Source organism: Marmota marmota, unplaced genomic scaffold, assembly GCF_001458135.2.
Source record: "Marmota marmota marmota unplaced genomic scaffold, marMar, whole genome shotgun sequence".
Taxonomy (NCBI): domain Eukaryota; kingdom Metazoa; phylum Chordata; class Mammalia; order Rodentia; family Sciuridae; genus Marmota; species Marmota marmota.
In genome coordinates, this window is record NW_026000205.1 from 4731673 (window position 1) to 4749232 (window position 17560).

The following is a 17560-nucleotide window of genomic DNA, read 5'->3' on the forward strand; positions in this document are numbered from 1 at the left end:
ATTCTAGATAAAAAGCATTCTCCAAGTCAGGACTGAAGAAGAGGAATGTCAGAAACCAAGTGACAGGCAATCAGGGCAGACTGCCTGGAGGCAGTGTGAGCAGCACAGGCTTGGGCAGGAGGCTCCACAGGAGAAAGAGTACATTCATTCATTCGTTCCACAGAGATCTATACCTGGCCCTGGGCCGAGTTGGGCTAGGGACGCAGCAATAGGAAAGCCCTGGCTCTGCCTGTCCTCACTGGGCTCAGAATAAACAAGTACAAAAATGAATACAAGCCAGGCACAGCGGCATGTTTGTAGTCCTAACTACTTGGGAGGCTGGGGCAGGAGGCTCACTGGGCCCAGAAGTTGGAGAACAGCCTCGACAACACACAAATCCCCATCTCACTGGGTGTGGTGGCACACACCTGTAATCCCATCTGGGGCTGTGGCAGGAGGATTGTAAGTTCAAAGCCAGCTTCAGCAAAGGCCAGGGACTACGCAACTCAGTAAGCCCTGTCTCTAAATAAAATACAAAATAGGGCTGGAGACATGGCTCAGTGTTTGAGTGCCCTGAGTTGAATCCCTAGTACCAAAAAACAAAACAAAACAAAACAACCCATTGAAAAACACCACTACTACTAATGAAAATAAAAATCAGCTGAGCGTGGTGGTGCAGGCCTACAATCCCAGCTACTCTGGGGGTGGAGGCAGGAAGATCTAAAGTCCTAGGTCAGACTGGGCAATTTAGCCGGACCCTGTCTCAAAATAACATTAAGGCGGGGGGTAGGGGTGTAGCTCAGTGTAGAGGCTTGCCTTGGATGCACAAGGCTCTGGATTTGCTCTGCATACTGGGGAAAAAAAAAAGTATGGAATTGCTAAGTGGAAAGGTGAAGAATCAAGCCAGTTGAAGGGATAGAGAGTGACTGGGGTCTGATCTAAACTGGGGGCAGAGGAGGGCTCACTGAGGAGGCTTATTAGCAAAGACCTGAAGGAAGTGAGACCATCAGCCCTGTGGGAAGAACATTCCAGACAGAAGGAAGAGCAAGCCCTGGGCTAAGAGCATCTGGATTCTAAGGGACCATAGCTATAGCAGTGTGGCTGCCGAGGGAGGCAGGGCAAAAGGAGTGGGAGATGAGACTGGAGGGGCACAGGCAGTGCATGCCGGGCCAGTAAGTCTCCGCAAGGCCTCTGTCTTTTACTCATGGGGGCCATGAGGGGCTCTCAGCAGAGAACTAGTGTGACTTAAGTCAGGATCCTGCCGGCTGCTGCATGGAGCATAGAATATGAGGTGGAGGTGAAGGCAGGAGCCAGGAGCCCAGGGAGGTGACTGCAGACTGGAGGTAGGAGACCTCAGTGCTGGCAGGGAGGGAGGGAGGTGGGCTGAACAAGGAGCAGTGGTCACCTTTAGGATTTATTATGAAGGAGTACTTGGATGGAGGAGGCACAGAGGCCTGTGGGGTTATGTAATATGAGCCACTCACCCATTCCGGGAAAGGGTGTCCCAGAGACCTGAGTGGAAAGGGCCTCTGGGAATGATCCAAGGCCCCAGTCCAAGGCAGTCAGTGGGGAGGCTGGGCCAGGGGTCCAAGGTCTTGTGGATGGTGAGTCAATGCTGGGGCCACCCTGGACTCCCTCTCCTCCACATCTGTGCATCTGTTCCCACGCCCCAGGATGGCCAAAGCTGCCTGCCAGGACTGATGGTGTCCCTCTTCCTCTCCTGGCCTCAGGGGTCACTAGGAATGACTGTTATTCTATAACCAGGCTGGAGAGAAGGAGGAAGCAATGGCTTTGATAGGCTTGGTCCCTCCCAAGAGATCTCTCTCCCTCCCCCCTCCCAAAGGGTATGTAAACAGGCTGCTGAGATGGAAGAGTCCCCTACACACACACCCTTGCCCCAGAAGTTCCAGAAGAGGTTTCTGGAAACCCTTTGAGGAGAAAGAGAGGAATGGAGGGGAAGGAACCTAATGAGGAAATGTGGAGGGGGCTGAGGTGGAGTGGGGACGAGCAGAGTCCAGAGGGGAAGGAGTTGGGTTTTGGTGTTGGGGGTATCATGAGGGAGGGCTTTCTACCTGTCACATCACCATGAAGCTGCTGGTATAGAGCAGTCGGGGCTGGGAACTTCTTCAACACACTTCCCTAGGAGAATCTGGTGGAAGCCTCAGTACCCTCCTCTCACCAAATGCTCATTCATTCCCATTCATTCAAGAAAATGTTTTTGAGCACCTACTATGTGCCAGAAACTGTATTAACAGCTAAGAAACAGTGGATTATATATCAAAAAGTCACAAACAAGTTTGGTTTCCAAACCCATCATGGGGGTCCTTGGGCTCCATGAGATCAGAAGTTGGTCTGGAATTCTTTCCATCCTCTGTCCTCGGTTGGCCAGTCTGTAAAATAGGAAGAGGGCTGGTCCCAAGTGGATGATGGGCTTTCAATAGGCCTCGGCTCCCTCAATTTGGTCCAGAGGTATGCTGGCATGGGTTGTTTTTATGGAGTCCACATACTTAATTTAGGGTACCTGGGTTCACACAGTGCCTCCATTACAAATGAAGGAACGCAGGTCTCTTGGAGGCAGGAACTTGATAGCACGCTCAGAGAGTCAGAGGATGCTGGGGAAAACTGGAGGGGCCCTGACCATCCTGAATGGTTTCCTTCACCCCGTCCTTCTGCCTCCCCTGCAATCACTCAACCACCCACCAGCACTCCACCACCCAGCCATGTCTTTCAACCCCTTCCTGATCTTGTTTATATGATTTTGCTCCCTGCCGGATAAGGGAGGACAGTCTGGGACATGTCCTTAAACTCCTTCCTGAGCCATCTCCCTGGGGACCCTCACCCCCCAAAAGAGGAAGTGGGGCAGCTTGAGAAAGGGTTTTATTAGCCAAGATGCCGCCATCAACTCTGCAGAGGGTGAGAAATCTTGCGCGCCACCCCCTGCCTCTCTCTGGGCCTCAGACTGTCAGTTGCCTGGGGAAGGGACAGTAGCTAGCCGCTTCTGGGTGTGGAATGCCCCTCGGGCTGCAGTCAGCGATATTAATGCTCATACCCCTAGAGCAATAAGGGCTGCTTACTGAGTGCTTTCTATGTCACTGGCACCATTCCATGCACTTAATGGGATTCACTACTATGTTTTATATTCAAGATTCGCATAGAAGCCTCACAACAATCCAATAAGGCAAGTGCTATTGGGTCCCATTAAGTAAACAGGAACAATGATGTCCAGAAAGGTTGTCACTCCTTCATTATCACACAGCAAATAAATGCAGTTTTCCTCTCTGTATTCCCAAGGAGGGCTCTAACTTGTGCAAGACGGTGTAACTGGGGCTCATTAGACCTAATTAGGGCTAATTAAGAGCCTTCTTTGGGCGTGAAAGGTTCCTCAGTACGTGACATCACGCCACGCGGGACTCCATCCACCCTCCCGCCAGGAGCCGTTTAACGGCAACACCACAGTCGCCTCATTTCCGCCCTAATTTGCATATGCAACGAACAGACGTCGAGGCGCCAGCGTCGACGCGGTGGCGTCACGGAGCGCCCCTGCAGTTATCCCCGAGCGTGCGTACGCACGCACGCAAACACGCACGGCCGAGAGGGCGGGGGAGGAGTGGAGAGGTCGGAGACGCCCCGCCCAATCGGCAGGATTGCGCGTGCCCAGTGCGACCGCCAAGATGGTGGTAGGCGCGTTCCCCATGGCGAAGCTGCTATACCTGGGCATCCGGCAGGTCAGCAAGCCGCTTGCCAACCGCATTAAAGAGGCTGCCCGCCGAAGCGAGTTCTTCAAGACCTATATCTGCCTTCCGCCGGCTCAGCGTGAGTCTAACCCCTTGTCCCTCCAACCTTTCCATTCTCCGACCCCTCTCAGGTGTTTGCTCAGGGGATGGACTTCTCTCCATGACCAGTCACAGCCCGAACCGGCAAAGTCCTACAGCCAATAGGGAGGGCTCCTGGAAGAGGGACCTGGTGGTAACCCAATGGTGAGGACGGGCTTGGAGTAAGAGGTGGGAAGGGGCGTCACCGCGCGAGATTAGAATATCAGCCAATAGAGGAAGAAGCTGTGGAGACTGACGTCAAGTCCAGCCAATAGTGTGGGGAATGGGAGCAATTAGGGCGGGGCTTTCCAGGACGGCGAGGAGCTAGGGGCGGGTATAAGGGGTAACCAGTGTCGGGTCCTTTGCCTAGCCATCCTTCGGTGACTTTGCTCTCAAAGCTTCAACCCTTGCCTTAATTTCCCTTCTGCCCCGGAAGTGGGAGATACTTACATATCATTCACTTAGAATATCGGCGTGCTGTATAGTGTTACTTCGTAGAATAGACCTAATTAAAGGCGTGGTGGTGGTGGTGGGTTAAAATCTTCAGTTTGAGCATTTGACTTGAATCTGGCGAAGGGGAATTTAAATCAGAGTGGACACTCATCTGTGTATTCATTAATTCTCTGATGCACCGTCCATTCATTCAGTATACTGATCGACAGGCCTTTTGCTAGGCACTAGGAGATACATGTCAGTGTCAGCCCAGAGTGGTCAGGGAGCAGGGAGCACTTGAGTTCATTGGACCCAAGGACTAGAGGGGAGCTGCCTGAGCTGAGTTAGAAGGGTGTTTGAGCAAATGCCCAAAATATAAGCAACTTTAAAAAGATGATCTATGTGTCATAGGCCGATGGGGGCATAAAATAAGAGACTTTAATGTAAGTTACTGTGTTAGGGAACCAGCATTTCACCAAATATTTACCCATTACTTCATTTAGCTGGTATTTTATGATCATCTATTCTGTTCCAGAACTTGTGCTGACAGAACTTGAAACAGCAGGGTCCAGGTGGACATGGTGGCACACACCTGTAATCCTAGAGACTCTGGAGGCCAAGGCAGGAGAATCCAGTTCGAGGCCAGCCTCAGCAATTTAGCAAGGCCTTAAATAATTTAATGAGACCCTCTCTCAAAAAAAAAAAAAAAAAACCCGCAGGGTCCAAGATGGTCACAGTTACTATCTTCAAGGAACTCTGGGTCCAGTGGAGACAGACAGACCCATCCTCCAACAGTGACAACCCAGATGAGCCAAGCTGGAATGGGGGAATCTCCTTATGTACAGACCTGGCATGAGGTTCAGTGAGGGCTTCTTGGGAAAGGAAATATCTGTACTGAGACTTGAGGATTGAGGAGAGTTGCACCAGACAACACAAAGGCGTGGTGGTAGTGGGTTGTAGTCCCTTGTTGAGGCCAAGGGTAGAGCGTGTGCCAAGGCCAAATGGTTAAGAGTAGCCTTTTTCCTCCTATAAGGTCGAGAATTCTTTTTTTTATAGAATTATTATTTTTTAATACTTTTTATTTATTTATTTATTGTTATGTGGTACTGAGGATCAAACCAGGGTCTCGTATGTGCTAGACAAGTGCTCTACTGCTGAGCCAGAACCCCAGCCCAAGGTTGAGAATTCTTGATCCTTTGGTGTTTGATGGAGCCTCTGTCAGGGCTGCAGGTCTTAGAATGGAAAAAAATGTTAGGTCCCATAGTTACCAGAATGCTTTCATCTCATCTATCCCATTTGACCCTCACAACTAATTTGTCCTAATGTCAGGAAGCAGAGAGGACTTCCTCCATTGTATGAAGGAAAAGCCGAAGCCTGGTGGGGGGCCAGAAGTGAATGCTGAGCTCATACAGGAGGCTTGTACCAGAGGCAGGAGTTGGACTCTGGACTCCCACACCTCATCTGTTTCCTGCCACTGCCTTTCTTCCAAATACTATGACATGTCTTGCATTGTGGTTTAGAAAATGACTTCTGGAGTCAAACTGACATGGATTAGAATCCTGGTCCCACCCCTTCTCAGGCTGGTGCCTTTGGGCAAGTCATTGAATTCCTCTGATCCTGTTTCTTCTTCTGTATGAAGGATATTGTATAATAGCAACATTTGTTGGGCAGTTACTTTATTTCAGGCTGAGTGCTACCAAGCACTTATGGGATTAAATCCTCACAGATCATTATGTAGTACATACTAGAATCATTCTCATTTTATGTACATACTAATATATATATATATATATATATATATATAATATATACTTTTTTATGTGTATGCTGGGCATTGAACCCAGAGGTGCTTAACCACAGAGCCACATCCCAGCCCTTTTTATTTTTTATTTTGAGTCAGGGTCTTGGTAAATTGCTTAAGGCCTCACTGAGTTGCTGAGGCTAGCTCTGACCTTGTAATTGTCCTCATCCTCCCAAGTCACTGGAATTATAGGCATATGCTATCATGCCCAGCTATATATGCTTTTATGTTATAAATAATATTGTGTTATTGTGAGAATTCATGAATAAATGTTAAGTCAGTGTTTGGCACCAAGTCAGGGCTGTTGTGTATGTTAGAGACGTAACAGAGAGGAAAAGAACTGGGTTTGATCCTCATCACCACATAAAAATAAATAAATAAAATAAAGATGTCCATCTACAACTAAAACAAATTTTTTTAATTAGTTGTTCAAAACATTACAAAGCTCTTGACATATCATATTTCATACATTTGATTCAAGTGGATTATGAACTCCCATTTTTACCCCGAATACAGATTGCAGAATCACATCGGTTATAAAACAAATTTTTAAAAAATAATATTGATAGCAATATTACTTAATATGTAGGTCTTTGGTTGTTCCCAAAGTTCCCTTTTTAACAATCGTTTATTTTTATTCTTAATTTTAATCCAGGGTCTGCTTAGGGATCATGTACTACATTTGATTATCATGCCCTTTTCATATCCTTTAATCTACAATAGTTGGGCAGTCCAGCCCACTACTTGTCTTTGTAAATAATATTTTTATGGTACTAGTGATTGAACTTAGGGGTGCTTAATCACTGAGCTACATCCCCACCCCTTTTTATTTGAGGCAGAGTCTCACTAAGTTGTTGCCTCAGCCTCCTAAACCACTGGGATTACAGGCATGGCATGTGCCCCCATGCCAGCTATAAATACATTTTAAGTGGTAACACTGGCAGGTCTGTTTGTTTCCATATTTGTTTGGCTTATGTAGGAGTTATGGGAGCTTCCCTTCTCTCCCTCCATGGTTTGATAATTGAGCCTCTGAAAGACCCATAGACGATTAACAGAAGGTATTGGCATAAAATTGATCTGGCACTGGGGTGCAGCTCAGTGGTAAGGCATGTCCTTAGCTTGCTCAAGGGCCTGGGTTCCATCTCCAGCACCAAAACCAAACCAAACCTATTATAATGCACTGGACATCACATGAAAAATAAGTAAATTCTTATGAAGCTGGTGAAATCGAAATCCTTTCCATAAGAGAGGGCAGGCGAGCTTGAGGGCAGTCCAGGAAGAGCAAGTGCATGTGGAAACTCAGATGAGTAGGTGATGGCCTGCCGTGAACCTCGGAGCTCCTCGCCTGGCTGCTGTACCTGGAGCATCTGCCTTCGGTCAGATGGAGGAGACTCGAGAACCCCTCCTACCCTCTGCTGCTCCTCCTGCTCTAAGCCATCAGCGCACCAGTGTGGTGTATTTTGAGATGTTAGGTCCTGGCCGCCGTCATCCACGATGCTAAGCTGTTTATCCTCTGGCCCTTTACAGAGGCAGTTTGCTGACCCTGCTCTAGAACGTATTGATGCCCTTGTGTTTCATGACATTGACGCCTGGAGCCAGTAGTCCGTTAGTGTGCCACTGTGGAGGTTCCTAAGTGCTTCCCCTAATGGTACTCGACTGTGTGTCTTTGGCAGGAGTACCGTGGGTGATGGCATATCCTGAGGCCAGCCTGGGTGGAGAGTGGGCTGGTGTTTGTCTGTCCCGTCATTTGTGGAGGTAACTTGGATCCCTTAGTTACAGTGTTAACAGTGAGGGGAGCCCTTCCTCTTCCTCTTTGGGGGAGCGGCCAGTAGAGGGGTTGGGTGGTGGAGCTGGCAGGATGTCCTGGGGTGGTGGGAGAGGGCAGACTGCAGGGCCACTGGACAGAAAGGAGCCGGAGCTCGATTTGGGTCAGGACCAGTGGAGATGATACTGGACACTGGAGTGCCCTGGCTGATTGTAGTCACACCTTTTAAATGATGTCCTTGTCATCTTCACACTGCAGATTGCCCTTTGCTCCGATCTCTGGCCAGGGCAGTAGCAGAGTTGGAATTTTCCAGAGTCAGTGGCCGCTGTGTGTTCTGGGTCACACCCCACTCTGGACATGACCAGCACATCCAGCGCCTGCCTTTGGCTGAGGTTGCCTTGACTCCACAGGGTAGGCCTGATGGTCTTCTCCTGCTCAGGCTAGAGCCGTGGCACTGGCTGACTGAGCTAAACCAGGAAGCGCAGAAGCAGGAGCCGCGCTGCTGCGAGGCAGAGATTTCCATCTGCATTTTCTGGGGTGCTGAGGATGGAGCCAGGGCCTCCTAGGGAAGCACTACTCTGAGCCGCACCCCAGCCCCAGATTTTACTAAACAGAGAACTCCTGGCAGAGGAGTTAAAGAGGTTGCTGGAGGCCAAGCTGGTGGTGGGGGATGTGAAGCACCCTCGTGATGTCTCCAGGGAAACTGGGTTGCCTCTGGGCAGTGAGAAACGTCCAGGTCGTTTCTACTTATTCCTCTAGAGTGCACCAGTCATCTGTCCATTTAACACACACACTAGGTAGAACAGTGGTCCCCCAAAGATGACGGTCCCTCATATCTGCCTTAGTCAACTTCTCGTCTATAATGAAATACCTGAGGCAGGCCAGGGAAGGGAGGGGAACCAACCCTCTTGGAGCAAAAGAAAGCAGGGAAAAGAGCCACGAAGGGGACTGAGCACCAGAGCCATGGATACCTGGGGGACATTTCCAGCTTCACATGGCCTGTGGAGAGGGACCCAGGCTGTGAGGAAGGTGGGCAGGAGCCTCCTCTGCACACCCGGTGCACCCCAGGCGTAGCTCCAGACAGTGGAGGTTGACCCTCAATGGAGAATTTCTCCCGTGGGCTCAGCCTGAATTCTCTTGAAGGCCCTGGAATAGCAAGTTGGGAAGGAACCCAGGTTCGCTGTGCCCTGAGTGCCTGCGGTCCCATAAGTGCCACCCCGCCAGCTCACAATGAAAAAATATGTGCCATATCCAAAAGCAGGCACCATGAGCGAGTGGGAAGAAACCACACACGGGTGAAGAGCTGCAAACATGGTGGATCACAGAATTCTCAGATGTGGAGCTTAAATATTTACATTTATACATTTAAAAAAATAAAAGAGATAATAAAACTCAGGTTAAATAAAAAATTCCCAAATTCCCAAGGAGTTAGAAAGAGAGCCTCATAGTACTTTTAGAAATGACAAGACACAGATCAGGGGCTGGGGTTGTGGCTCAGCAGTAGAGCACTTGCCTGGCATGTGCAAGACCCTGGTTTCAATCCTCAGCACCATATAATTATAAATAAATAAAATAAAGGTAATGTGTCCAGGGCTGGGGTTGTGACTCAGCGGTAAGAGCGCTTGCCAAGCATGTGCAAGGCCCTGGGTTGGATCCTCAGCACCACATAAAAATAAACAAAATAAAGGTATTGTGTACAACTAAGAAAATAAATATTTTTTTTAAAAAAGGTATTGTGTCCAACTGTAACTAAAAAAATAAAATATTAAAAAATAACATAGCTCAGTAGGAAGGGCTAGCACCCCAGCCCTTCCTACTGAGCTATGTAGTACAGCACTTGCTTAGCACGCACAGATCCTGAGTTCCATCCCTTGCACATGCACACACACACACCTTGTAGAGAGGAAGGACTGGACACTAGAGTAAACATGGCTGCCAAGAGGGTGGGTGAACCAAAGAGACATGATCTGAAGGAAAAAAGTGGCTTTTGATACATACCTCTATCCCAGTGACTTGGGAGGCTGAGGCACGAGGATCACGAGTTGGAGGTCAGCCTCAGCAACTTAGCAAGACCCTATTTCAAAATAAAGAATAACAAGGGCCAGGGATGTAGCTCAATGGTAAAACACCCATGGCTTCAATCCCCAGTACCAAAAAAAAAGTGGCTTTGTGGTCTGCTTTCCTGAGATGCCCAGGAGAACACCTGTAGGTCCTGACTGTGGCTGGATGTTTTTATTTTTAACAGTCTCCAGACTGGATTCTCACATGGGCCAGTGTTTGAAGATCATTTCTGTACTCTATTTATAATCTCCAGAATGTCGTATCAGTTCTGTTGTGTGTGTGTGTGTGCGCGCACACACACACACACACACACACACTTAGAAGGAATGACACTAACAGTATTTTTAAATAAATATTTTATTTATTTATGACCCCCACCATATTTTTGCTCATTTGAAAAAAATTTTCCTATTCAGACTTTGATAAATGAATTTGGAAACACGTGGTGGATTACAGCTGTCACAGCTGGCAAAGACAAAGTACTAGAAATATGCTGCCTTTTCTCTTTTTTCTTGGCCACTGGGGTCAAACCCTGGATGCTCTACCCCTGACCAGCTACGTCCACACTCCTTTTAGTTTTTTATTTTGAGACAGGGTCTCCCTGAGTTGCCAAGGCTGGTCTTGAACTTGTGACCTCCTGCCTCAGCCTCCTGAGCAACAGGGATTACAGGCGTGTGCTCTTGCGCATTTTTCAGTCCCACTTTTTTTTTTTTTAATGTGGTGCTGGGTATTGAACCTCAGTCCTACTTTTTATTATGCAGAGGTATTTGTTGGAATTTGCTCATGTACTTGATATTAAATCTTCAGTCAGTGGTGTTTGAACAGAAGTGTTTGTTTATTTATTTATTTATTTATATTAAAAGATATTTATTCTTAAGTTTTAGGCGGACACTATATCTTACATTTATGTGGTGCTGAGGATTGAACCCAGTGTCTCGTGCATGCTAGGTGAGCACCCTACCTCTGGGCCACAGCCCTAGCCCTTTATTTTATTTTTTTAAATATATGACAGCAGAATGCATTTCAATTCATATTACATATATACAGCACAATTTTTCATGTCTCTGGTTGTACACAAAGCATATATATAACACATTTTTTTTTATCCATTCGTCTACTGAAGGGCATCTAGGTTGCTTCCACAGTTTAGCTATTGTGAATTGTGCTGCTATAAACATTGATGTGGCTGGGTCCCTGTAGTATGCTGTTTTTAAGTCCTTTGGGTATAGACTGAGGAGAGGGATAGCTGGGTCGAATGTTACTTCCGTTCTCAGTTTTCCGAGGAATCTCCATAGTGCTTTCCTTATTGGCAGCACCAATTTGCAGTCCCACCAGCAATGTATGAGTGTGCCTTTTCCCCCACATCTTTGCCAACACTTATTATTGTTTGAATTCTTTTTTTTTTTTTTTAAGTTTTTAGTTTTAGGTGGACACAGTATCTTTATTTTAATGTGGTGCTGAGAATCGAACCCTGTGCCTCACGCATGCTAGGCAAGCACACTACCACTTGAGCCACATCCCCAGCCCCTGTTTGTATTCTTAATAGCTGTCATTCTGACTACTTAGTTTTGATTTGCATTTCTCTAATTGCTAGAGATGTTGAACATTTTTTCATATAAATCATCTTCTGAGAAGTTTCTGTTCAGTTCCTTGGCCCATTTATTGATTGGGTTATTTGTTTGTTTTTGTTTCTTTCTTTCTTTTTTGGTGTTAAGATTTTTGAGTTCTTTATCTACCCTAGAGATTATAGAGATTAGTGCTCTATCTAATGTGCATGTGTAAAAATTTGCTCCCATTCTGTAGGCTCTCTGTTTACCTCACTCTTGCTTTTGCTGAGAAGAAATTTTTTAGTTTGCATCCATCCCATTTATTGATTCTTGATTTTAATTCTTGAATTCTAGGAGCCTTATTAAGGAAGTCGGGGCCTAATCCGACATGATGTAGATTAGGGCCTACTTTTTCTTCTATTAGGTGCAGGGTCTCTGGTTTAATTCCTAGGTCCTTGATCCACTTTGAGTTGAGTTTTGTGTGAGGTGAGAGATAGAGATTTAATTTCATTTTGTGGCATATGAACTTCCAGTTTTGAGCAGCAGTGTTTTTAAGAAGCCCCTTGTTTATGTGAGAGATGGTCGATTAGCAACCTGAGAATATCTGAGACTCTGCTTGCCTGGGCTGCAAGCAATACTCTGAACAGAAGAGGGCGCCCGTCTCAACCCTTCAGCCACTGGGGCAAGCACTCTGGGGATGGCACTTGCCGGCTGAGAAGCTCCGGAGGCCACCTGTGTAGTTGACCTTGGTATATCTCCATATGCATTTGTTTTGATCTGTAGTTAATTGAAAACCCAGTTGGCAATTTTTTTTTGGTGGAGATTGAACCCAGGGGTGCATTACCGCTGAGCTATATCCCAATCTTTTAAAACAAAATTTAATTTTTTTTTAAACTTTAAGATGATCTCACCAAATTCTTCAGACTGGCCTTGAACTTGCAGTCCTCAGCCTCCCAGGTAATTTGAAGTCCAGGTGTGCACCTCAGTCCTGACTCCAGCAAATCTTAGACCTCAAGCCAAAGCTGTCGCTGGCTTTGCAGTAAGCTCTGTTGTGGGATGGAGGTCAGCATCAAGGGAGGAAGATTGTGTGGGGAGGGACGCCTAGGTGAGAGAGCCCTCAAGCAGAAGTCATTTTCCTGAAGCCCCAAGATCCTCCCCTCACATGCCACCCTTGCTGTGGGGAGGTCATTGATGGGGTATTGGCTACACTCTGAGGGAGGCGGAGGGTGGAGCTAATAAGACAGTAGAGCAGTAGGTCGTGGTGCTGGTAATGGGAAGCACCGGGTTCTCAAGTTTTCACATGTACTAAGTTATTCCCACTGCAGCCCACGAGTAGATCACTGCCATCCCCACTTCCTTCCAGAGGAAGCCACTAGCTGGGCTGCTGAGTAGCCTGCCCGAGGGCACACAGGTGGTGCTAGTGGCACGAGGATTCCAGGCCAGGTAGTCTGGCCCTTTTACATAGGTAGCCAGGGTAGGTAGCACAGCCAGGACTTGGACCCAGGACTCCTTGAACTACTGAGCACACTCTGCCCTTGGCCTCTGTTAGCTGCTTCCTCTGAGCCTCCGAAGTCCCAGGTTGTCTTCTCTATAAAGCTGAGCTGGCCTCTCCAGGTCTGGGCGAGTAGAAGCATGGCTTATTCTCTGGGTGTGTCCACGCTAAGCTGTTAAGAGCCTGTATAATTCAGGCACTGTACACACCTGTATTCGGTCACTGCTGTGTGCCAGGAGCTGTTCTTGGCGGTATGGCCGAGTCAGTGATCACCAGAACACAGAAGTCCCTGCTCTCATGGAGCTCGCGTTGACGGTGTTAATTACCTGCCCAGCAGTCCCAGGGCCACACAGGGAGATGCCACTGCCCAGCATTGCTGTCCAGTTCCCAGGCTGTTCTCGGTGGCTCAACCTGGCCTGCAGCCCTACCCTTCCTCCAATCACGTGGCCCAGAGAATATAGCACTTCAGTTGATCAGACTGGTGGCTGGAGTTAGCTCCTCCTGAGTGCCTTGGACCAAGAGTGGGGAGATGGCATCCCCCAGATGCTTGGCAGGCAGACCAGTCATGTCCATGGTGATGGTGCACCAGTGTTCCTGCTGCCTCCCGATGGAGGGACTAGGCCAGGTCTGCAGGAGCAGGCTGTCGCCATGCGTTGTGACCACACCTCTGTTAACTCCTGGGACGATCTGAGGGTGATTTTCTAGATGGCTAGAGCCCATTCAGGGACCTGCAACTGACTCAAAGCTGTGTTTATCCGGATGATAACATATTAACCCATAATAACAGCTCTCATTTAATATGCGGTCCATTATCTCAACAAATGATCTTAGCCATCTTATTAGGGAGTATATGATCATCCTGGTTTTATGATTGAGGAAATACCTCAGAGAGAGAAGCGACTTCCAGGAAGAAACACTAGATAAGATATCAAGTCCCACTGACTCCCAGCCTCCTCCACTTATGTTTCATTATTAATATTTGATTTTTGTATGTATATTCTTTGTTGAGATACAATACCTATCTAATGCAAAATGAAGATCTAAAATGCAGTCTGAGGGGCCAGAGTTGTGGCTCAGTGGGCAGAGCGCTTGCCTAGCATGCATGAGGCACTGAGTTCGATCCCTGGCACCACATAAAATACACAAATAAAATAAAGGTATTGTGTCCATCTACAACTAAAAAAAAAACCAAATAAATAAATTAATTAATTAAATAAAATGCAGTCTAAGTACTGATAAGTGCATATACTCATGCAATCAGAATCCAAGATTTAAAACATTTCCATTAAACATTACTCCAGAAAGTTCCCTCCTCCCTGCCTGGCACCCTGTCTGACCTCTCACTGTCCGTTAGTTCTGCCTGTTGTTATGCTTCATATAAATGGTATCACACAATGTGGAATTAATGTCTGATCTTGGTTCCCATGATTATTTTGAGCTATTTGTTTCTTCATGCATCAGTAGTTCATTTGTTGCTGTTAGCTGTGCTCTTTATGATCTAACATGTGCACATGCCGCGTTTTGTTTAATCACTGTCCTGAGTGTGGAGATTTGGATTGTTTCCTTTTTTTTTTTTTTTGGTTATTATAAATAAAGATCCTGGTGAATATTCATAAATAAAGATCCTGGTGAATATTCATGTACAAGCCTTCTTTTTTTTTTTTTTTTTTTTTCCTTTTTCCTANTTTTTTTTTTTTTTTTTTGTGCTGAGGATTGAGCCCAGGGCCTTGTTCATGCCAGGCAGCTGAACTATGTCCCCAGCCCCTCATGTACAAGCCTTCTTACAGAAGTTTTCATTTCTCTTGGGAGAAATTGCCTAGGAATACAGTTTCTGTGTTTAAATGGTAAGAGTATGTTTAATTCTATACAAAATTCCCAAAAGTGGGTCACAGTGGTACTAACTTGTGAGGCTGAAGCAGGAGGATCGCAAGTTTGAGGCCAGCTGCAGCCGTTTAGGGAGACCTGTCTCAAATACAAAATAAAAAGGATGGGGGCGGGCGTGGAGCTCAGGGGTAATGTGCCCTGGGTTCAATAACCAATCCTGGGGATTAAAAAAAAAAGAGAGAGAGAGAAACTATCAAAGGTGTGCCTTGGGACTCCAGTGTTCCACACCCAGGCATGATTTCATGTTTCCACAATTTAATTTTAGCCATTCTGGTTGGTGTAAAATGGCAACTTACTTGCTTTTCTTTGATGAGTGGAGATACTGAGTACTTCTTCATGAGGTAATAAGCATCTGCAGCTCCTAAGGAGCAGGAATTGAGGAGCATCGTGGTGGGTGGCTCTGGCTCCGGGTCTCTCAACCCAGAGGCTGCCTGGCTCTAGGCCCATTTCCAAGAGAGTCCTGCACACGGTGGCTCATAGGAGATCCCCGCTTTCTCTCCGGCTGTTGGCACAGGGCTCCACTGCTCCCAGGGACCTCTCCTTGGGGTTACTGGGGACCCAGCAGCTGGCTTCCCCCAAAGAGTGAGCGATCCAGTAGTGAGTGACAAACCCAGGAGGCCCGTCTTCACAGCCTGGCCTTGGAAGTGACTTGTGACCACTTCTGACAGTTGGTGCAGAGAGGCAGGGCCTGCAGGGGCTGTGAATTCCAGGGCCGGGGCTGTGGGCCGCCACGCAGCTCTGACACCACCACAAACTAGAATCCTTACTTTATCTTTAGAATATCTAGCCAATCCTGTATTCTTAGATGAGCCCTATTTGGCTTGGTAAGTTACTTTTTTTAGCATATTGCTGTCTTTGATTTGCTAATACTTTCCCTAAAGATTTTTATATCTGTGGTTTAGTGTCTTGTCTGAAGTTTTATTTTTGGTTTGTCCTTATCAGGTTTTTGTTTGTTTCTTTTTGGGGTGCTGGAAGTTAAACTCGGGGGCTCACACGTGCCATTGCTCTCCCAGAGCTGCACCCCCTCCATCAGGTGTCAGTCAGGATTTGGTTGACTTCACAAGACAAGTTGATAAAATGCTCCCTCACCCTTTATTTTCTGCCAGATTTCGTGTAAAATTGGGATTATATTTTCCTTAAATATTTGATATAAATATCCACCCAGGCTTGTACTTTTTTCAGAGAAGTTTTTTTAATTGTTTTTTATTTTTAAACAATACCTTTGTTTTATTTATTTTTATGTGGCACTGAGGATCGAACCCAGGGCCCTGCACACCCTAGGCAAGAGCTCTACTGATGAGCCACAACCCCAGGCCCAGAGAAGATTTTTAACAATAAATTAAATTTCCTTAGTGGTTTAGGGCCATTCTGATCTTCTGGTTCTTCTTGTTTGGTTTTCATAAATTTTGATTTTGAAGTTTCATACCATTTCATATGTTACTCGATTTTGCTGAGGCTGGCTTTGAACTCATGATTCTCCTGTCTCAGCCTCTCGAGCTGCTGAGATTATAGGCGTGCGCCACCAGGCCCGGCACCCCCAGGTAGCTTTTTATTTTTTATTTTGAGACAGGGTCTTGCTAAATTGCTGAGGCTGACCTCAAACTTGTGATCCTCCTGCCTTAGCCTCCTGAACTGCTGGGATTATAAATGTGTCACCACACCCAGCCTCTCTGCCACATTTCTGTTTGCGACTGAAAGGCTCAGGGGTCACTCCAGGAAAACGGGGCTAACTGGACTGCACGAAATAACCACACAAGAGACACAAATACCTTTTTCTTTGGGGTGGCTGTGACGGCTCCTCTGACCTTAAGGGTCCGCAGGAAGAGAGAGAGGGAGCACGTGCTGACCCCTTTTATTGAGGAGAAGCTATTCAAATGAGGCCAGGGGTCAGGTTTCAGGGGGCTGAGTCTATCTTCATGATGTCCACTGTCAGCAGGTTGACTGACACCTGGGTAGGCCACACCCAAGGGCACAATAAGAGAAGGGGACACACACAAGGCACTTCCATGGAACATTCTATCCTAAACAGGGCAAGGGGTAATATTACAAAGGAACAGGTGAGCATAGCTCCACCCACAGGGCTATAGCAAGACACACCCATGCATGGGACACCGACCCAAGAAGGGTGGGGAAAGCTCTGCCACATTTCTGTGACTGAGCGCCTCAGCACCCAGCTGGGGAGTGTGACTCAGTCAAATGCAAGGTTGGTCTCCCACACCTCTTGTCATTTCTTTATTGACCTATGGATTATTTAGAAGCATGTTGTCTAATTTTAAAATATGGAGGCCTTTTTTTTTTTTTCCCCCCGTGGTGCTGGGGATTGAACCCAGGGCCTTGTGCATGCAAGGCAAACACTGTACCAACTGAGCTAGAGCCCAGCCTTGGAGGCCTCTCTAGAGTTCTTATTGTTATCAATTAATTTAACTACATCATGGTCAATAAATGATGCCTGTAGCAGAAACGTCCGTACGGGATGGTTGGAAGGGAACATGATGAGAGTACCTGTTCCCCAGCCCTGGCTGCTGGTCTAGTTCCTGCCTTTCTGCTTTGTTCATTAAGAAGTGGTTTGTGAATGCTGATCTTATGTCCCCAGTGCTGGGGACACAGCTATTTTAAAAAGAGACCAGGTTCCTATTGCTTTTTTGGAGTTAAGACTCTCCTGCTAGGAGACATAAAACAAACAAGATAAGAAAGTAGCATATGTGGCACTGGGTGTGGTGGCACATGCCTGTAATCCCAGCAGCTCAGAAGGTGGAGGCAAGTTCAAAGCCAGTCTCAGCAACTTAG

General features: G+C 47.0%; 1 protein-coding gene and 1 long non-coding RNA gene across 2 annotated transcripts in view; one reads left to right on the top strand and one right to left on the bottom strand.

Moving 5' to 3' along the window:
- Positions 1–2209: 2209 nt before the first annotated feature.
- LOC125612581 lies at positions 2210–3984 on the bottom strand. The gene is made up of 2 exons (XR_007343021.1): positions 3820–3984; positions 2210–2369 (listed from the first exon to the last, which is right to left on the bottom strand). It is a non-coding gene; the product is annotated as an uncharacterized LOC125612581 (long non-coding RNA).
- The window catches only part of LOC107151346 (outer mitochondrial membrane lipid metabolism regulator OPA3), a 35769-nt gene continuing 21792 nt past the window's right edge, over positions 3584–17560 (top strand). Inside the window, exon 1 of the mRNA XM_015496700.2 lies at positions 3584–3792. Coding sequence (XP_015352186.1) covers positions 3651–3792 — 142 coding nt within the window. The 5' untranslated portion in view covers positions 3584–3650. The remainder of the gene's footprint in view (positions 3793–17560) is intronic.